General features: G+C 44.9%; 1 protein-coding gene across 1 annotated transcript in view; it reads left to right on the forward strand.

Moving 5' to 3' along the window:
* Positions 1-6,404, forward strand: part of TRIO (trio Rho guanine nucleotide exchange factor) — a 221,479-nt gene extending 215,075 nt beyond the window's left edge. Inside the window, exons 53-57 of the mRNA XM_015854391.2 lie at positions 1,389-1,510; positions 1,657-1,735; positions 2,371-2,571; positions 2,886-3,024; positions 3,763-6,404. Coding sequence (XP_015709877.1) covers positions 1,389-1,510; positions 1,657-1,735; positions 2,371-2,571; positions 2,886-3,024; positions 3,763-4,305 — 1,084 coding nt within the window. The 3' untranslated portion in view covers positions 4,306-6,404. The remainder of the gene's footprint in view (positions 1-1,388; positions 1,511-1,656; positions 1,736-2,370; positions 2,572-2,885; positions 3,025-3,762) is intronic.
* The last annotated feature ends 11,200 nt before the right edge of the window (positions 6,405-17,604 follow it).

Raw genomic sequence — 17,604 nt, forward strand, 5'->3', positions numbered from 1 at the left:
GGTGGTGAGGCACTGGCACAATTACCCCAAGGAGCTATGGATGGCCCATCCCTGATGGCTTTTGAGGCCAGGTTGAATTGGGACCCTGGGCAACCTGGTCTATTGGTTGGCAGCTCCGCCTGTGGCAGGGGGGCTGGAGTTGGATGGGATATAAGGTCCCTTCCAGCCCAAACCATTCCATGATTCTATGACTACTTTTACAGAATTATAACCAGTAAATCATTTTGGTTATGGCTGACAGATTTTAGTATAAAATAATTGAACATCCTTTGAGCTGTGGAGGAAGGTCATTTTCCCATGTTCCTAAAATTCATGTTCATATTTCCCCAGAAATGTGGCAGGGTAAAGACCATGGCAAGTGGTTTTTGTGCCAGCACTCAAATAACTCAGAGTAACTGAGATCCAAAGGCAAATAATAGGAACAATAGAAAATCTTGAAAATATGCTGTACTGTGAGTGTACAACACAGTGTTAGGGCTGTTTTGAGCCTTAGAGTTGAAAACCCTAGGGAAGGCCTGCCAAGTGTTTGCACTGCTCTTCTTGTCTCCACTGAGAGTTGAATGCTCTGGAAGTAGCAACATTAGAATCATAGAATGGCTTGGGTTGAAAGAGACCCCAAGGATCATCAAGTTCCAACCCCCTCTGACACATCAGGGTCACCAACCTCCCCATCCTACCAGGCCTTGAACACCTCCAGGGACAGAGTATCCACAACCTCTCTGGGCAGCCTGTTCCAGCACCTCACCACTCTCATAGTAAAGAACTTCCCCAACATCCAACCTAAATCTTCCCTCCTTCAACTTAAAATCATTCCCCCTCCCCCTTTTCCTATCACTGTCTACCATTGTAAAACGCTGATTCTTCTCCTGTTTATAATCCCCTTTTAAATGCTGGTAAGGATGCTATGAGGTCTCCTTGCAGCCTTCTCTTCTTCAGGCTGAACAAGCCCAGCTCCCTCAACATGTCTTCATAGAGGAGGTGCTCCAGCCCTCTGACTTAGTGGCCCTCCTCTGGACCCTCTCCAACAGCTCCACATCTTTCCCATGCTGGGGACCCCAGACTTGGATGCAGTACTCCAGATTGGGCTTCACAAGAGCAGGATAGAGAGGGACAATCACCTCCCTGTCCCTGCTAGCCACCCCTCTTCTGATGGAGCCGAGGGTAATGTTGGCCTTCCAAGCTGCAGGAGCACACGAATGGCTCATGTTCAGTTTTTCATTCAAAAGACACTTCTGAAATAGCAGTGACAGATTTAACGTTTGTGAAGAGAGAGCATAGGACCTGTACAGTAAGAAGTATTAATGTGATCACTCTAACTTCGTATAATTTCCATAGTTCAAGGTCTGTAAATTGAATATAAAGTTTATGGATGCCATTGTATTTCCCAGTGACTTAGGAGAAGCTTCACTGAAAATCATTGGCGTCACTGCAGAAGACGATGGTATCTATACATGTATAGCTGCAAACGATATGGGTTCTGTTTCATCTTCCGCCAGTCTACGAGTTTTAGGTAGGCCCGTCTCTGCTTTCTTTTCAAATCTGATTATATCCAAACACCTGTTACTCAATTCAGTAACAACAAAAACTTTAGTTCTGAGGAAAATCTGACTGTAGTAAATGTCTGTATTATCCTTTCTCTCTTCATATTCTCTGTAGGTCCTGGAAATGATGGAATCATGGTAATCTGGAAAGACAACTTTGATTCCCTTTACAATGAAGTGGCTGAGCTTGGCAGGTGTGTTCTGTATGCTGATATTCAAAGATGTCAAGATATAGACTTCATTTAAAAAATGGGATTTTCTTTATAAAATACCTACCACATGAGCCTAAAAGTCAAGAATTATGTTTTTATATAGAAATGGGGAGGCCAAAATATTACCAGCACTAGATGGCACTGCATAAACAGAATATACTTAAGCAGATGTGGTATCATAGGCTGAAAGGATGAATGTTCTTCAGGTGTTTTAGAAGGCTACAGAGTCTTCTACAGTGAAGTACTCCAAAACTTTTTTACTTGGAGAATGAAATTTAAAGCCAGATAAGGTCAAATATGAAAAAATATGAAGCAACTCATGAAGAATATATATTCTTCTTCCTTAATGGACAGACCTTTGAAAGTTCGATACCACTCTTATTTGAGTTCTCAGCAAGTGCAATAAAACAGGTCTAAATCTAGAGCTAATTATTTGTACAGACACATTTTGTAGAAGATGGGTGCATTTTAAACTCTTTATTTATAGCCAGAAACTATACCACAAGGATATCTGACTAGAAGTTAAACTGTTATTTCAGAATCTCTCTCAAGATATAAGTACATTTTTCCTTCAGGCAACTTTTGGTTAATTCTTTCTTTTCAACATTGTATTCCAGGGGCAGATTTTCTGTCGTTAAGAAATGTGACCAGAAGGGAACCAAGCGAGCAGTAGCCACTAAGTTTGTGAATAAGAAGTTGATGAAGCGAGACCAGGTTACCCATGAACTTGGAGTCATGCAGAATCTCCAGCATCCCCAGCTCATTGGCCTTATTGATACCTTTGAGACCGCCACCAACTACATACTAGTATTAGAAATGTGTGTAAAATGAAATCTATGCACCTGACTTTCCAGGGCATTTACTGTGCCCTTATGAGTAAGACACTTGAAGATTTCTGGGAGGTTTGATGACATCTAAGCAAAATAATCTAGTTCTCAAATGCTGCTAGTAAAACGTCAAGTTATTATTAAACGTGGAAGGAAATAGTTGTTCTATTAAACTGATATGTAGGTGACTGTCTTAGTCTGGAGTTTCAGGCATGATTTTATATAGTTTTCAACACTGATTGTATGGTGGGTTTTTTTAAATTCTTGTATTCAGTATTGAAATGTAACCCTTGTAATTCCAATAGGGCTGACCAGGGTCGCCTTCTAGACTACGTTGTTCGATGGGGAAACCTCACTGAAGGGAAGATCAGACTCTACCTGGGAGAGATTCTGGAAGCTGTGCAGTATCTTCACAACTGCAGAATAGCACATTTGGACCTAAAGGTGAGGAGTCAGTGGAATTCCCAACAGTGTGTGCCGTTCCATGCATGAAAATCTCCCTCTAGAAAACTGGCAGCAGAGAGCACAGAACTGTGAATCCCTTTGAGACTGTTTGAAGGAGTGTGTGGTGGGAGATCCATCCCTAAGTGATTCAGTTCACATCAAAACAGAAGGTTTGAATTCCTTCTGCATTCCCCTTGAAAACTGCTGGTCATATGTGGTCCTTTGTGCTGGAAATAATTGCTGCCAGTGTTTGGGTTTGGGGTGGCAGTTTTTTTTTTCTTTTTTTCCCCTAGAAACTTGCAGCAGAAGTGCAAATCCAAGGTCTTTGGTTTTCTCTGTCATAAAGCAGATGGAGTAGTTGCTTTATTCACTCTCTGTCTATAATTGCTTTTCTTTAAGATTAAGTTCCCAAACACAGATTTCTGTGAAATCTTGCAGAGCTGTTATTGTGAGCATATGCAGTCTTATCTGTCAGAGCTATACTTCCTGCCAAAATTACACTGCCAGCAGCTAAAACACATTAATTGCACGCTGTGGTTGGCACAGAAGTGCCTGCCGGTTGGACTGCCCAGGAGCTTTGTGGAGCTGCCCTTCAGCAGCAATCATCACCCATAACTGTTTATGACGTTCCCGAGCAGGCAGCGCAGGTTGGGAAACAGTCATTTAGGGAGCACTAAATGTGTGCTAGAATGATTTGAAAAAATACATTTTTTTTTCTGTTGCTTTTATGTTTTCTAGCCTGAAAATATTTTGGTGGACCAGAGTTCCTCTAAGCCAACAATTAAACTGGCTGACTTTGGAGATGCAGTCCAGCTCAATACCACATATTATATCCACCAGTTACTTGGAAACCCAGAGTTTGCAGCTCCTGAAATTATTCTTGGAAATCCTGTTTCCCTCACTTCAGATGTTTGGAGCATTGGAGTGCTCACTTATGTCCTTCTTAGTGGCGTCTCTCCTTTCCTGGATGAAAGCGTAGAGGAAACTTGCCTGAATATTTGCCGCTTAGACTTTAGTTTCCCAGATGACTACTTCAAAGGAGTTAGCCAGAAGGCCAAAGATTTTGTATGTGTCCTGCTTCAGGATGACCCAGCTAAGCGTCCCTCGGCTGCACTGACCCTCCAGGAGCAATGGCTGCAGCTGGGGAATAGCAAAGGCGCTGACAGCATTGACATATCCAGACTGACTTCGTTCATTGAGCGGCGAAAACACCAGAATGATGTTCGACCTATCCGTAGCATTAAAAACTTCTTACAGAGCAGGCTCTTGCCAAGAGTTTGATCTTGCCTGAAGTTCTCTCTCATTCTCTTTCACCTGCCAATCAGACTGGAGACAGACTCCTCCTGCCGATCAATCAGACTGGAGATAAGACTCCTCCTGCCAATCAGCTGTTGACTTGAATTTTGAGGAAAGCAAACCCCGAGCCAACCAGCTGCTAGCGAATGTTCGTGTGCAAGTGCATTCCACGGGGACCACGCGAGGTCACGCGTGGGCCCGGCAATGCAGACTTCACTGGGGTGGAGGATGATAGCACTGTACTCTGCAAAAAGCAGTTGCGAGCGATACAGTAACAGTATTTTATTCAGGTTTCTGCAAAAAAATAAAATAAAATAAAATAGTTTTTTTAATAAACAAGAGTTGAATTTTGCAAGTGAACTTAACTACCGTTTTCAAGATTTATTCAAGGAAGAAATGCCTATGTTCAAAGCACTGGTGTTAAAACAAAAATGAAATCATGCCTGGAGAAGACTCGCCAAAATGGCTGCCCGTTGATAAGGCTTCCATTTCTGACATCTGGTTTTCACTTGGTCATAGAGCTTTCCAGTTGCCTCGCCTGTATGTATCTCACGTAGCAGTGCACTGAGATCAGACTCTGCTTTTAAGTGCATCCAACCTCAAAGTTTTTGCATACAAATAGAATGAATCGTTTTGCTCTGATAAAATGTAGGCCTTACTTGTATATAGACTGTTACCTGCCTTCAGTCTGTAATTTTTTCCCCTCCTTATCCTTTTTCCCCTCCCTCCTCAATGGTGGTATACCACTGTGCGGGTCTTCAGTTTGGGTCGGTACTCGCTGGCCCGTTAGAAACGGACGTCTGGTTGGCGCCCAGCTTGCCGACCCGATTGTCAAGCAGTATACAGCAGGACGAAATACTGTAAATGCACTCATTTGGGATTTTGTTTTATTTCATATCATGTGCAATGTTGTGGCTTTAACATTTTATGCAACTATTTATGAGGACCTCTGTTGTAACTGTAATAAATATATAGAAAAAGCACATACTCAGTACGGCGAGCTTTATGGTTTTGTTGGTGTGTCTGGGGGTTCCGGGTGGGCAGGGGAGGGTGTGTTGTACCACACCGTCTGTATTAGTTGAAGCTGAGGGTTAGCATAGAATGTAGTCAAAGCTAGTCAGTTTTAGGGGTTGTTTCAAAGAGAGGGGGAGAGAGATTCGTATCCCAAGTCTCAAACCAGTTAAAAAATAAGGTGATGCTTTGTAAACTTCATTATGATATTCGAAATGCCAAAGTACGACTTTCCCTAAATCAGTCTCAATGCTTACTACTTTTTAGAATTTTCAGAGCTGTGCTCACTTCTTTCTGTGAAATGAACAAATGAATCTTGTGCTCTTTGGTGAAGAAGACATGCAAAAAAGCAGCGGCCAGATGATGAGAATCTGGCACGTAATGTAATTGTCTTATTAGCTGTTTTTATGGTTGAAGTAATATTGACGTGAACTATTTGAAAAGGCAGAGGTGGTTTTCTGTGCATCACTGAGTTCATATGGGTGTGTTGTCATCTATGTATGTGTGAGATGCCACGCTTAAAGAAACCAAGCCGACAGACACCCCACCATAGTTAGATGTATGGGTCTTAAGCCATAACCTAGCTTTGCTTAGTTGTGAGCTTTGCGGCTTCCACTGTATACTATTTATTCCCTTTGTGTTTTTTGTAAAGTTGTACAGAAACTTTTTAAAAGAACCCAACTGACTTCAAAACTGGATGTGTATTCGTACCAACCTCATATCATAATGTTTGTTTGTTATTTTCCTGTGTTGTTTCAGTTACATTTTTGCTTTATTTTGCATGTATATTTCTTTGTACAGTGACGTTACATGTTTACACAGTACGACGTGATGTAAATATTTTATTTTGCCATCAGTTATTTTGGAAGAAAAAAAAAAATTAAACATATTTGACATATTTGTCTGATCTCTTCCTTTAAGGAGTATGAAAGTTGAGGACTGGCCATATTATATTTTGGTTCTGACTTTAAAAGAAAAAAGAACCACTGTTTTATTGTCGTGAAATTCATTTTGATTGGCAATGATGTATCCTTATTTCATGCCTTACAAAATAATACTCGCCTTTGCTCAAAGTGCTGAGTGCTTTGTAGTGTCCTGATTGCTTTTATATAAAACATGCGTAACTCTCTAACTGTGGGGATTCATTCCAGACTTCGTTACCTAGTGTATTTTGATCACCAGTTCTCTTCCAGATGTTCCCAGTTAAAGAACAAAGGAGGATTATATTTTGATATAATATTTCAGTGGGGAGCAGATCTCCCACATCATCAGAATGAATCTAGAACACCTCAGAGGAAAGATTGCTTTCAACCATAAAGACTTGGAGTCTCTGTTTGCATTCTATAAGGGACAAAGCCAAAGTGTTTTTCATTTTGTGTATTTAGCACTCTCCTTTTTCTATTACTGAACACATCTGCAATTTGAAATGACATTGAAAGACAAGTAACAATGCAGATTGTTGGGTTTTTTCTTCTCACTGCATTATGTGCATGACTTCCTTACCCTGTTTTTTATGACGCAGTCCGTCATTGATGAAACTGTTCCTTTATGCCTCACAGTTTTTTCTCAAGACAGAAAATTGAGTGAGACGGTTTGCGTTGAGACAGTGCATTCAGGAAAGATGTACTGCAGCAGGCCAGCCACTGGAAGCTTCTTCCACATTGGGAAGATAGATGACAACACATTCTGTTCAAGAGTTTGTATCCTTCAGTTCTCTAATCGACTTCTTTCTTGACTGAAAATGCACTGAACGGGAGAGGTTACCAATTTGGTATGAAGAGAAATAATGCATTTGTAGGTGTTTCCGGTAGCAGAGAGAGGTTCCCTTCAGGATTTTGGAACCTCTGCTCACTTCTTCTAAAGCTGGCAGTTCGATGCAAGACCTTCCAGCTGAAGAAAACACACGCTTCAGGGTGGATTTTCCTCTGAAAAGATGAGGAGTGTCTTTTTATATTGCATAATGGTTTAGCTGGGGCTGAAAACACTGCTTGGGCACAGTTCTCACTGACTGTTGTGCATGAAACAATAGCAATGAAGGACAACAGAGAAGAGTGGAAACCAAAAGCTTTGGTTTGAGCAGCTGGTGTGAGTTTTCCGATTAAGGAACATTGTAGAGCAAAGGGTAAACCACGCAATGTGATACCTGGAAGGGGAAAAGTACAAAGGTTCAACAGGAGGATAAGACTATTTATCTCAATTAATAGTAACTGGTCAATCAATGACTGTCAATGGATTGGAAGAAAAGAAGTTGCCAGGCTTTGAAGTCAGTCCATTTGTCTGTGCTTTTCAAACGGGAATTAGGAGTGCGGATTCTGCAGTGCACACATGAGGAACACAGACTGTCCCAAAAGGCGTTCTGCCATGGTCTGCAATAAGCAGAAAAGCTGTCCAGACATTATTTCCAGTTGGGGAAGCAGCCAGCATTGCCTTTTTAATGGACAGTGGCCTATCACGTATTCTCCTGTGCTCATGTGGGGTATGGCTAGAGGGGCAGGTTTTCTTTTGTGTGACTGTAGATGGCACATCCTGCAGGCTGTCCTCTTTCTCAAGTGGGACAATTGACAAGTTAATGAATAGGAGAGAGATTAACCAGATGTTTCTTTCTCCAGACCCAAAGAATGTTTCTTTCTCCAGACCGGCAGGGCCGGGCACGACATCCTCCTCCTCTTGAGCCGCCGGGGCCCTCCAGAGCAGAGCTTCCCGCCCCGGCCCTGGGCGCTGGGCCCCGCCGCCTCCTGCCCCGGCTCGTCACGGGGCCGCTCCCTTTCCCCAGGGCTGGGTGAGGCGGGGAGCTCGTCAGCTCCCCCGTGAAGGAGCTCGCTGGACGTGCCGGGGAGCTCCTCCGCGTCGGGACCCGCGGAGCTGCCGGAGGGCGAGGTGCTGGCTGACAGGCTCCTCTGTGCGGAGGTGGCCGCATGGCTGTCCTCATCCTCGAGGCCGCGCAGCCTCCGTGCCGTACAGACTGATGACGGCCTGCAGCCGTGGGACCCAAGCTGGGCTCTGCGCACTGGAGCATGAAGTCCCTGTCAGGCCCCAGCCAACACAGGCAGCACAGGAAGAGGCTCTCTGCCGACAGGACCTGCCACCAGTGGATCCCAGGGATGGCAGAGAGCTTCTGGCGCAGGGAGGGCAGCACCGGGTCGAGGATGTCTCGTCTGACCCTGAAAAGCGCTGCCCAGACCTCTGGCAGGAGGCCGCCAGGCCTGGCCCTCGCCTCTGACTCCACGGCCATCTGCCAGGCTGGCTGTGGCAGAGGGGATGGAGCACATGCTGCAGTGACACTGGTCTGAGCAGTGGTGCCGGGATGGAAGTCAGCGGGCACCGGCACTGCGGGCGGGGAGACGATGCAGTCCACGAACTGATTGTCTCCCCGCACGCAGACCCGGATGGTCCGCATGGCCGTCCTGCACAGCGGGCAGCTGTCCCTCAGCGTCGCCCACCGCTGGATGCAGCCCAGGCAGAACGTGTGATTACATGGGATCACACGGGCCATGTCCTGTCGCACATCGCGACAGATGGAACATGTCCACGCCTCTTCTGCAGCCATGTTCTTCTCACAGATACAGTTGGGAGAGTGTAGGGTGGCTGTGGCTCTCCTTCACCAGAGCTGCAGCGGTGGTGTCTCACTGCAAGAGGAAGAGAGGCCACAGTCACTCGCTGTCCCTGAGCGTGCCATAGTCATGCCCCAGTCCCTCAACAGGAAGCCTTCCTGGCCCTGTGGCTGGGCCATCTCCTTCTCCCCACCTGCACAGCACCATGCTCCCCGTGGCCACCCCAGGGATGTGACCCCCCATCTCTCACCTCCGCTGCTGCAGTCACGTCTCACTGGGCCCCAGCTGCTTGCACAGGGCAGGGCCAGGGAAACGTGAGAGGTGCTGTGGGGATGAGCTCTGGGAGATGCTGCAAGCAGCCCCAGGCACGACCCAGCACAGCACAGCCAAAACCTTGCTCGAAGAACCTCCAAGCCTCGCAGAGCTGCTCAGCAGGGTCCAGGAACGAGCCAGACTGAGCCAGGCTCTGCCCGCACCCCACTATGAGCAGTGAGGGCTGAGCAGTCACAATCCGTCACCCGGTGATGTCACAGCCTGTTGCTCGGGGACCAGTTTTGAGTTGGAAAGACCTTTAATGTCATTGAGTCCAAATGTTCACCTAGCGCTCCAGCTCTGCCACTAAACCAGGCCACAGCCCATAGGCCACTTGTGGCACCGGACAGTCAGTAATGTGGCTGCACAAAATCATCAACTTTTAACATTATGATGTGATTTTTAGCACTATTTTTCATGAGTGCATTGCGCATCACTCAAGTGCAGATTGCAGAAGTGACAAATGGACAAATATTCCACTTTTTTTTTTTCTCACTTCCTTTTTTCTTTTATTTTTTAATAAATAAATATGTACTAAATGTTGTTATGTGCACTAACAGTGTTATATATTTTACATGCATCCAAGATAATTCCTCCTCACTGTGTGTGGCACAGGCAAGCCAAAAGGTTGGACACCCTTGATCTAAGAGTTTCTCCAGCCGCTGGAACTGAAAAACACTTGATTTTATTCTGGATACAGGTAGCACTGAAAGGTGCTGTCTGTGGCAGGAATTGCTGTTCTAAGCTTCCTGCAGGAGGGCGCAGTCGCAGAGCTCTCTTTCTATTGCTCTGGGAGGCTCTGTTGGAGCTGGTCATTCAAAGCATCTACACATATTTCTTCAGGTTCTCTTGTCCACATGTATTTATCAACTTCCTGTACCCCTTTGCAGCAATGAAGGAAAGTGTGGTCTCTGTTAACTTCTGAACACTTGAAGTGGTCTTTCCCAGCTGTTCTGGATATGGTGCTATACAAACCTGTACTGAAACAAAAGAAGGGGCGCAAATAGCAGTTCCTGAGAACTGCATGGGAATTTGTGCTCTTCTGCTGACTGCCTGTGCTCAGGTCTGGTGATGGACACAAGAGGTGCAGGGGGCATATATCCTCTACAAAGGCACATATCTGTGTCCTCTGTACTTTGCTGGTCTAAAACCAAAGAGCTCAGGCACTGAAAGCAGATGTTGGGAAGACGCTATGTACCTGAGGATCCAACTCTCAAACAACTAATCAATGTATAAGAAGCTGAATGTGGTAATGTTGTCACCTTTCAGAATTCCCTCTGTGCACGCACTGTGCATCCTGGCCTTCTGAGCCGAGTGAGCAGGAATGAGATTTTGTGCCTGCCAGTGTGATGTGCATACCTCAGCTTCTGGCTCCAAGCACTACAGAACTCCTATATAAAAAGCTGAAACTCTGCTGGGTGTTCATGGCAGTGGCGTTTGGCTTAGCAAATCTACCTGAGTAGTGAGGTGATGGAAAAAAAAGGTAGCCAGGGTTGTTGTGTTGCAGCATTAATCATAGAATCCTGAGATGCCTTAGGTTGGAAGGGACCTCAAAGCCCAGCCAGCTCCAAACCTGTGCCATGGGCAGTGCTGCCCCCCACCAGATGAGGCTGCCCAGGGCCCCATCCAACCTGGCCTTGAGCACTTCCAGGAACGGGAAGTTTCTATGGGCATCTGTGCCAGGGCCTCATACCCTGTGAGTAAAGAATTTCTTAACATCTAACTTAAATTTCCCTTCTTTTTGTTTAAAAGCATTCCTTTTTGTTCTATCACTATCAGTCTATGTAAAAAACTGGTCTTCCTCCTGCTTATATGCTCCCTACAAGTACTAGAATGCTGCAATGAGCATTTTCTTCTCCAGGCTGAAGAGGCCCAAATCCCTCAGCCTTTCTTCATAGGAGATGTGCTGCAGCCCTTTGATCATCTTTGTGGCCTCCTCTGGATCTACCCCTATAGCTCTGTTTCTTTTTCTATGTTGACAGCCCAAGGCCTAGATGCAGTACTCTAGATGGGACTTGTAAGGGCAGAGGAGAGAGGGACAATCACCTCCCTCTACCTTCTGGCCACTACTCACCTCAATGAGTTCTTCTCCCAATCTGTGCATGTATCTGGGACTGACCAGACCCAATTCCTATTCTAGTCTCTGGGAAGGAAATACAATGTACAGCAAATTGCTGAAGTCCAAAGCTGTTCTCAGTCTTTAGTCCTAAGCAGCTTTTTTGAAATCCTAGAATCACAGAATCATAGAATTCATCCTTCACCCTGGGTGGGTGGCCTGTAGCAATCTTCCACAACAAGACTGTTCTTGTTGGCCTTAGACTTTATTCTGACCCATAAGCTTTCAACCCTATCATCACTGTCACTGATTTCCACACATTCAGTCTTTTTTAACATAGAGAGCTACACCACCGCCTTTCCTACCTAGCCTGTCTCTTTTGAAAAGTCGGTAGCCCTCAATCACAGCACTCCAGCTGTGGGAGTCATTCCCTAACCCTAACCCTAGCCCTAACCTAACCCTAATGCTAATGTGTATGTGCAGCCTTAACTTTGGCTTCTAGGCCTCCTTCTAGTTTGACTATACAAATGTCTCAGCTTCTGTTGAGCTGCTCATTTGCAGCTGTCATGTTGACACTTAAAAGCAGTGGCTCATTTCTGGCTGAGCTTCATACTGGACTCTGTAACTGTTCTCTATATTTGCTTGTTGAGCATAAAGTATTTTATTACTGGGTGGAGCTCTTTCTGAAGTCTATCTCCTGGAAATACATCCTATGAAAGGATGTATAAATATACTGTATTTACCTTGTCATGATGCTGTTTTAGTCATGCTGTTTGAGTCATATTAGTACATTGTGTCAGAAGAACAAATGAAAGTCAGTGGAGTAGGGACTGCTCCCACGTTCCCTTGGAAAAAACAAATGTAGCAGAGGGCAAAAAATACTTCACACTTATTTTTTCACTTGTAGTACAAAATTGATGGCAGAATACCCAAAAAAAGAAAATAAGAAGAAAACAGAGGGAGGGAGGGAAGGAGAGAAGGAAAAGGAAGGAAAGGAGGGAGGGAGGGAGGGAGGCAGGAAGAAAGAAAGAAGGAAAAGGAAGGGAAGGGAAAAGGAAGGGAAGGGTAGAGGAAGGGGAAGAGAAAAGGGAAGGGGAAGGGGAAGTGGAAGGAGAAGGGGAAGGAAAGGGAGGAGAAGAGGGAGGGAAGAAGAAAGGGAGGGAGGGAGGAAGGGAGGAAGGAAGGGATGGAGGAAGGGAAAATGGAAGGGTGAATGGGAGGGAGAAAAGAAGGAAGGGAAGGAGGGAGGGAGGGGAGAAGGGAGTGAAAGAGGGAGGGAAGAAGGAAGGAAGGGAGGGAGGGGGGAAGAAAGGGAGTCAGGGAGGAAAGAAAGGAGGGAGGGAGGATGGAAGGGAGGGAAGGAGGGAGAAAGGAAAAGAAAGGTAGAATGAATCCAGCAACACTATGCCTGTAATGACCTGTAGAGGAATGTTTCAGGACACCAGGACACTCCAGTAGATGAAGAAAGAGGCAATATGTCCTGATGTTCTGAAGGTGAGGTATTTAGAAAAAATGAGACACTTGTTAGCAGAAATGAGCCTAGGAGGAAGGCTTTTAACATCTCAGAGCTGCACATTATTGCTAACAGAAGCAATGGCTGTACATTCTGTTCCTCATTGGTTTCCTGCTGTCTCTCTGGTACAGCAGATTCCTTTCTTCAGAAAAATAGAAGTTTAGACAGTCTCCCTTTCATTTCTCCTCCCAGAAAATTTGTCATGCGTTTAAGATCACATTGCTAAAACATGCTTATTAATATACATAGATACCATTTTAAAAACAAATTCTGTGACGTAAGTATCCAATTATTTGATTGTATAGCGGATAATCATTTTAAATGTCAAGTTCCCCGTTAGAATTTGGTAGCAGCTTTTTAGTATTTGAAAACCATCAAATTGAAATGCCACAGAAAGCAACATCGTTCAATGTAACGTAAGTCCAGATTGCTCAAAGGATATGAATTAATCTAAAAATGATTTTGAGGAAATAAAGGAAGACTCCAAGACACAGTTCTTAGCCTGAGCTTAGGAGGAAGACTTCTGCTTTGTTCTTCTATTGCTACTCAAAATCCACCCCTTCCTTCTGTAAAACGGCTGCACGCAGCTAAAAGGGAGCACCAGCTCCCTGACTCCCCTGTAACTTCTAGATGTGACTGCAGCCCACTGTGCTAAGGATGGATCAATCCTTTGGTGCCTGTGCTGCCCAAGCTGCTCTGTGTTCTCTCTGTATGTCTGACATGCTGAAGTACACCATCACCAGAAATCTGATACATCTCCAGAGCCATATACCTTTGAGACAGAATTCTGTGCTGGAAAATGGGTCCAAGGAAATGTGTCCGTGTGTATGTACTTGAGAAGAAGCCACACAGACAGAGCCAGGAAATTTCATATTGGATTCTCAACACTGGCTTTTTATTTATTTATTTATTTATTTTTTTAAATAAACTGGATAGTGTTTACTTGCCAGAAAAGTAGAAATGATGGTACTTGCAATACAAATACCAGAATGTCATAAAGGGTGAGATCCATGAAAAGTTATGGAAAAATAAACCATTATATCCTTTCAGTGGTTTGTGAGAAGGATGCTGCACATCCCTTGCAAGTAGGAGGATTCTGTTTTTATTTCCCCTGACTGCAAAGGGAGATGAGAGCTCTACTTGTCAGCACAGCGGGTGCTGTATGCTCAGATGAAGGCCCTCTGTCACCATGGTATTTTCACTATTTCTCAGTGTTAATCTTCGATCTTCTCTTTACAGTCAGAGAAAGCTGTTTATTTCCTTTCCCCAGTTTTTAACAGGCAGTAAAAGGATTTGCTGAAGATGCATATGACACTGACAAGTGCAAAAACAAAACACCACCCTCTGAACTCCTGCCCCATGTCCCACCGTGGGTGGCGACTCTATTAGGAGATGGGGAAAGAAAAAGGCAAATAGAGCCAGGATGTTTATCTTCACCATTAAGAATAAGCAAACTCTCTGCTGCACAAAGAGCCTTTCAGAAAGGAACATCTTTGGTGCTGTTTCTAGTAAAAGTCACTCGGATCAAGAAGCCGCTTGCTGGAAGGAGGCATGTACATGCTCAGGCCCTCCTCTCTCTGTGAGTTCCATCGGCACTGTTGCTTGGTGTACAGGCTGCCGCCTTCTCTCTGTGGCCTATGTTTTTACAACTGTTTCATTCTCCTGTTGGTTGCTCGCTCCTCTCCCTCTGAAAGAAATTTATTCTTTTTAACCGATGGCATTTTATGTTTTGGGTTGGAGTGACTCCTTCCTCTAAAAAGAAAATGGACTCTTTTATTTCCCTTAATGATCCTTGGAGGATAAAAAAAATACAGCCCAAAATACTTCTGCCTTATATCTTTGGGAAGATCGGCGTGTGTTGCAGCCCAGTGGAGAAACAGAATTCCAGGTCTTTGCAGGTTAGCTTCCAAAGAGCAAGAGGCCATACCGTGGGTTCTCATTACAAGTAGGAAGCACCTTATTTACAAACAGCTGTCCCAAAGCAAGGCCTGTCAGAGAGTTTGTAATGGGGATTCCTTTTCCCAAGGATGTGGATTTCACACAGCCAGGCATAGGCTGCAGGAGGCAGCTCTGCACCAACAGCCTGCTTGATACTCCCAGAATGCTGATCTATCCAGAATGCAGCTAGGGTTGATGTTAGTTGCACTGCCAGTCTTCAGAAGGAAAAGGAAAATCTTTTGCCCACCAAGTCACCTCTTGTGTACCCAAGTAGGACAGCCCCTCTCCTGCCCCCATTCTCTCCAGCCTGTGGAGACACAGAGCTCTCCTTTCATTTGCAAGAAGGGGAAGGAGCACGTTGAGCTGTGGCGAACTCAGATGTAGGCCTCATTTTGTGTGTCTCACAGAACCACAAGGGAATGTCACGGGTAGGAGGGGCATGCTGATAACACCAGCCACAGAAGTGCGGGGGTGGACAAAGGAAATTTCCTCGTCAGCTTGTGAGCGTGATAAAGAGTGCAAACACGCAGGCATGCAAACACTGGCTGCTGAGCAAAGCACAGCTCCTCTCAGTTTGTGGGCTGTATTACCCAGGCATTCCCTGCCTCCAGCATGCCAAGGATGCCACCTTCCACTTTACGCTTGTCTTCCCCTTCTTCCCACGACCCTACATAAATCTCAGAGTGGATAAAGCATAAAGAGTTGATAAGCAGTTATCCAGATGGTTGGGAATTATAGTATATGGAATAAAGAATGTGAAAACTAAAGAAAAGAGGATGAGTAAGCACTGCTACCTATTCACAGCTGTTTCTGGCAGGGCCAAGCCAACCTGACACACAAAAGAATTAGAAGGAACATCCCAGGAATTGAAGGAGATAAAAGTGAATTTAATGTGGCAAATGTATTTTACTTTTGTCATATCGTTTAAAATACACAACTTTTTCCACTTTCTTTATGAAACACAGAACAGAGTCAGTAACCAGATGCGTTCCAGGAATATTTTTAATCCATCTGTAATATGGAGAAACAGTCAATAGGCAGGGCAAATGGTTGCCTCCATCTCTGAAATAGAAACTTGTGGGTATTTTCAGAGCAGGAGAATGGACATAGTGAACTTGTAGGCTGTGGCATCATGATATATCTTCTTCTGGTGTAATTAAGAAAGAATTAGTAGTCAGACTGTTGAGAAACCACTGGCCTCAATTAACCTCAAGCAAGTGAGGAGGGAATAGGAAAGACTCTCTCAGAGGACTCTTGTAAAAAAACAACCAAGCAACCAACTGTATCCATGAAGTGACTGATTAATTATATCTGTGTAAATTTTGCTTTGATCCATTGTCTATGTTTTAACAGAGAAAGGACTCTCAGGTGGACCACACCTTCACAGTCTCTATGTTTCTACAGAAGTACACTGACAACATGCTAAATCCTCAGTAATCAAGCATGATATGGGAGATAAAAAGAAGAGGCAGCTCCAAGACAGACTCTGAGGACTACTAAGATATAGATCAATCAGGTACATCACAGCCTCAAAATGACCCTGCCATCTGCAGCACTGGAACAACTTGGAAGGTATGCAGGGAGATAACAACATGACATTTATAAACAGCTGAGTTATGCTTGATGATTCTTCTTGTGGCTTGGATATAGAGAAGCAGACACAGCCTGTGTGACTTTGAAAGCTTGAACGGAAATGAAACGGGAAGTCAGATCCTTTCACAGTTTGTTGATCTGTAAAGACAAACTCGGTCTGTGAGGACTCGTTCTTTGTCCCTAGGATAAGCCAGGGGAGAGAGATCCAGCTGGAAAGACACTGGAGAGAAGATGAGGAGGCGACATGACAGGAATTCAAGTAAAAGTGGAGACCAGTTCACTGAGCAAGAAAAGAGAAGCAGAATTAACCACTCAAAGAGAAGTGCTGGTAAGTTCCTGGAGCTGTGCTCTAAATTACGGCATCCCCCCAGGCTGGTGTTTGGCCACAGGACACTCTTGAGCTGGAGATCACAGCTGCATGGGCACTGCTTTTACCTTTGTGCCAGACTGTACCTGACTATACCTGACCTGAGCAGTAGTAGCAAGTTAAAATAGATGAGGAAATTATTCCTGGCTGTTAATAATGGACTTGAAAACCTGAAGGATGAAGCTCTCGTCAACACCTCCTACCTGAGTTTTCCACTTTTACTGAGCTGGATGTGTTTGCCTTTGTCTCAGCAAACATTTTTAGCACTCCTTCTGAACTGCTGAGGTTCTTTTTGCTCCTGTCACTCATCTGCAGATGGGAGCAAGAATGCACAGTTTCTTCTGCTGATGATTTACTAGTTTAAGCAGAGACAGACAAAATATCTTCATATTTGCTTAGTGTAGCTTTCAGTGTAAGCTTTTTAAGAGTGACTGCTCTGCAGCTTCATGTGAGTACAAGCAGAGTGAGGTTGTCCCAGGTCATGCCTGCAGCTTGGAGAGCTATCACCTGGAGAAACAGAGGAAGGTGAGGTTTGTGCTACGGGCAAGCTCACAGTGCTCCCTAAAGCAGGAAATATCTTAAATATCCTGAGGCAGAGGAGGCTTGCTTTTGGCATGCAGCCTTGTCTGCAAAGCAGAAACTCTGGAGGAAGCAAATCAGACTTAAGCTGCTCTGAGTGAGCTCCTGGAGCTTTCCCTTGTCTCCACAGACATGGGCCTGCTCTGAGGCATTTTGCTTCTGCATGGAACACTTGGAGCACCCACTCAAACCTGGACCTTCTTTAGCTTCCGGCACGGTTCTCCAAGGCATCTGGGGAAAGTTCTCACCCGGACAAGCTTTCTGAACCTTTGTAGTACCAGAGAGAGGCATATGCTCTAGGTCTACACTCATGTGGTGAGTGAATGGCCTGAGAGGGGAGCAGAGAGCCAGTCGAGAGGGACTC

Source organism: Coturnix japonica, chromosome 2, assembly GCF_001577835.2.
Source record: "Coturnix japonica isolate 7356 chromosome 2, Coturnix japonica 2.1, whole genome shotgun sequence".
NCBI lineage: Eukaryota > Metazoa > Chordata > Aves > Galliformes > Phasianidae > Coturnix > Coturnix japonica.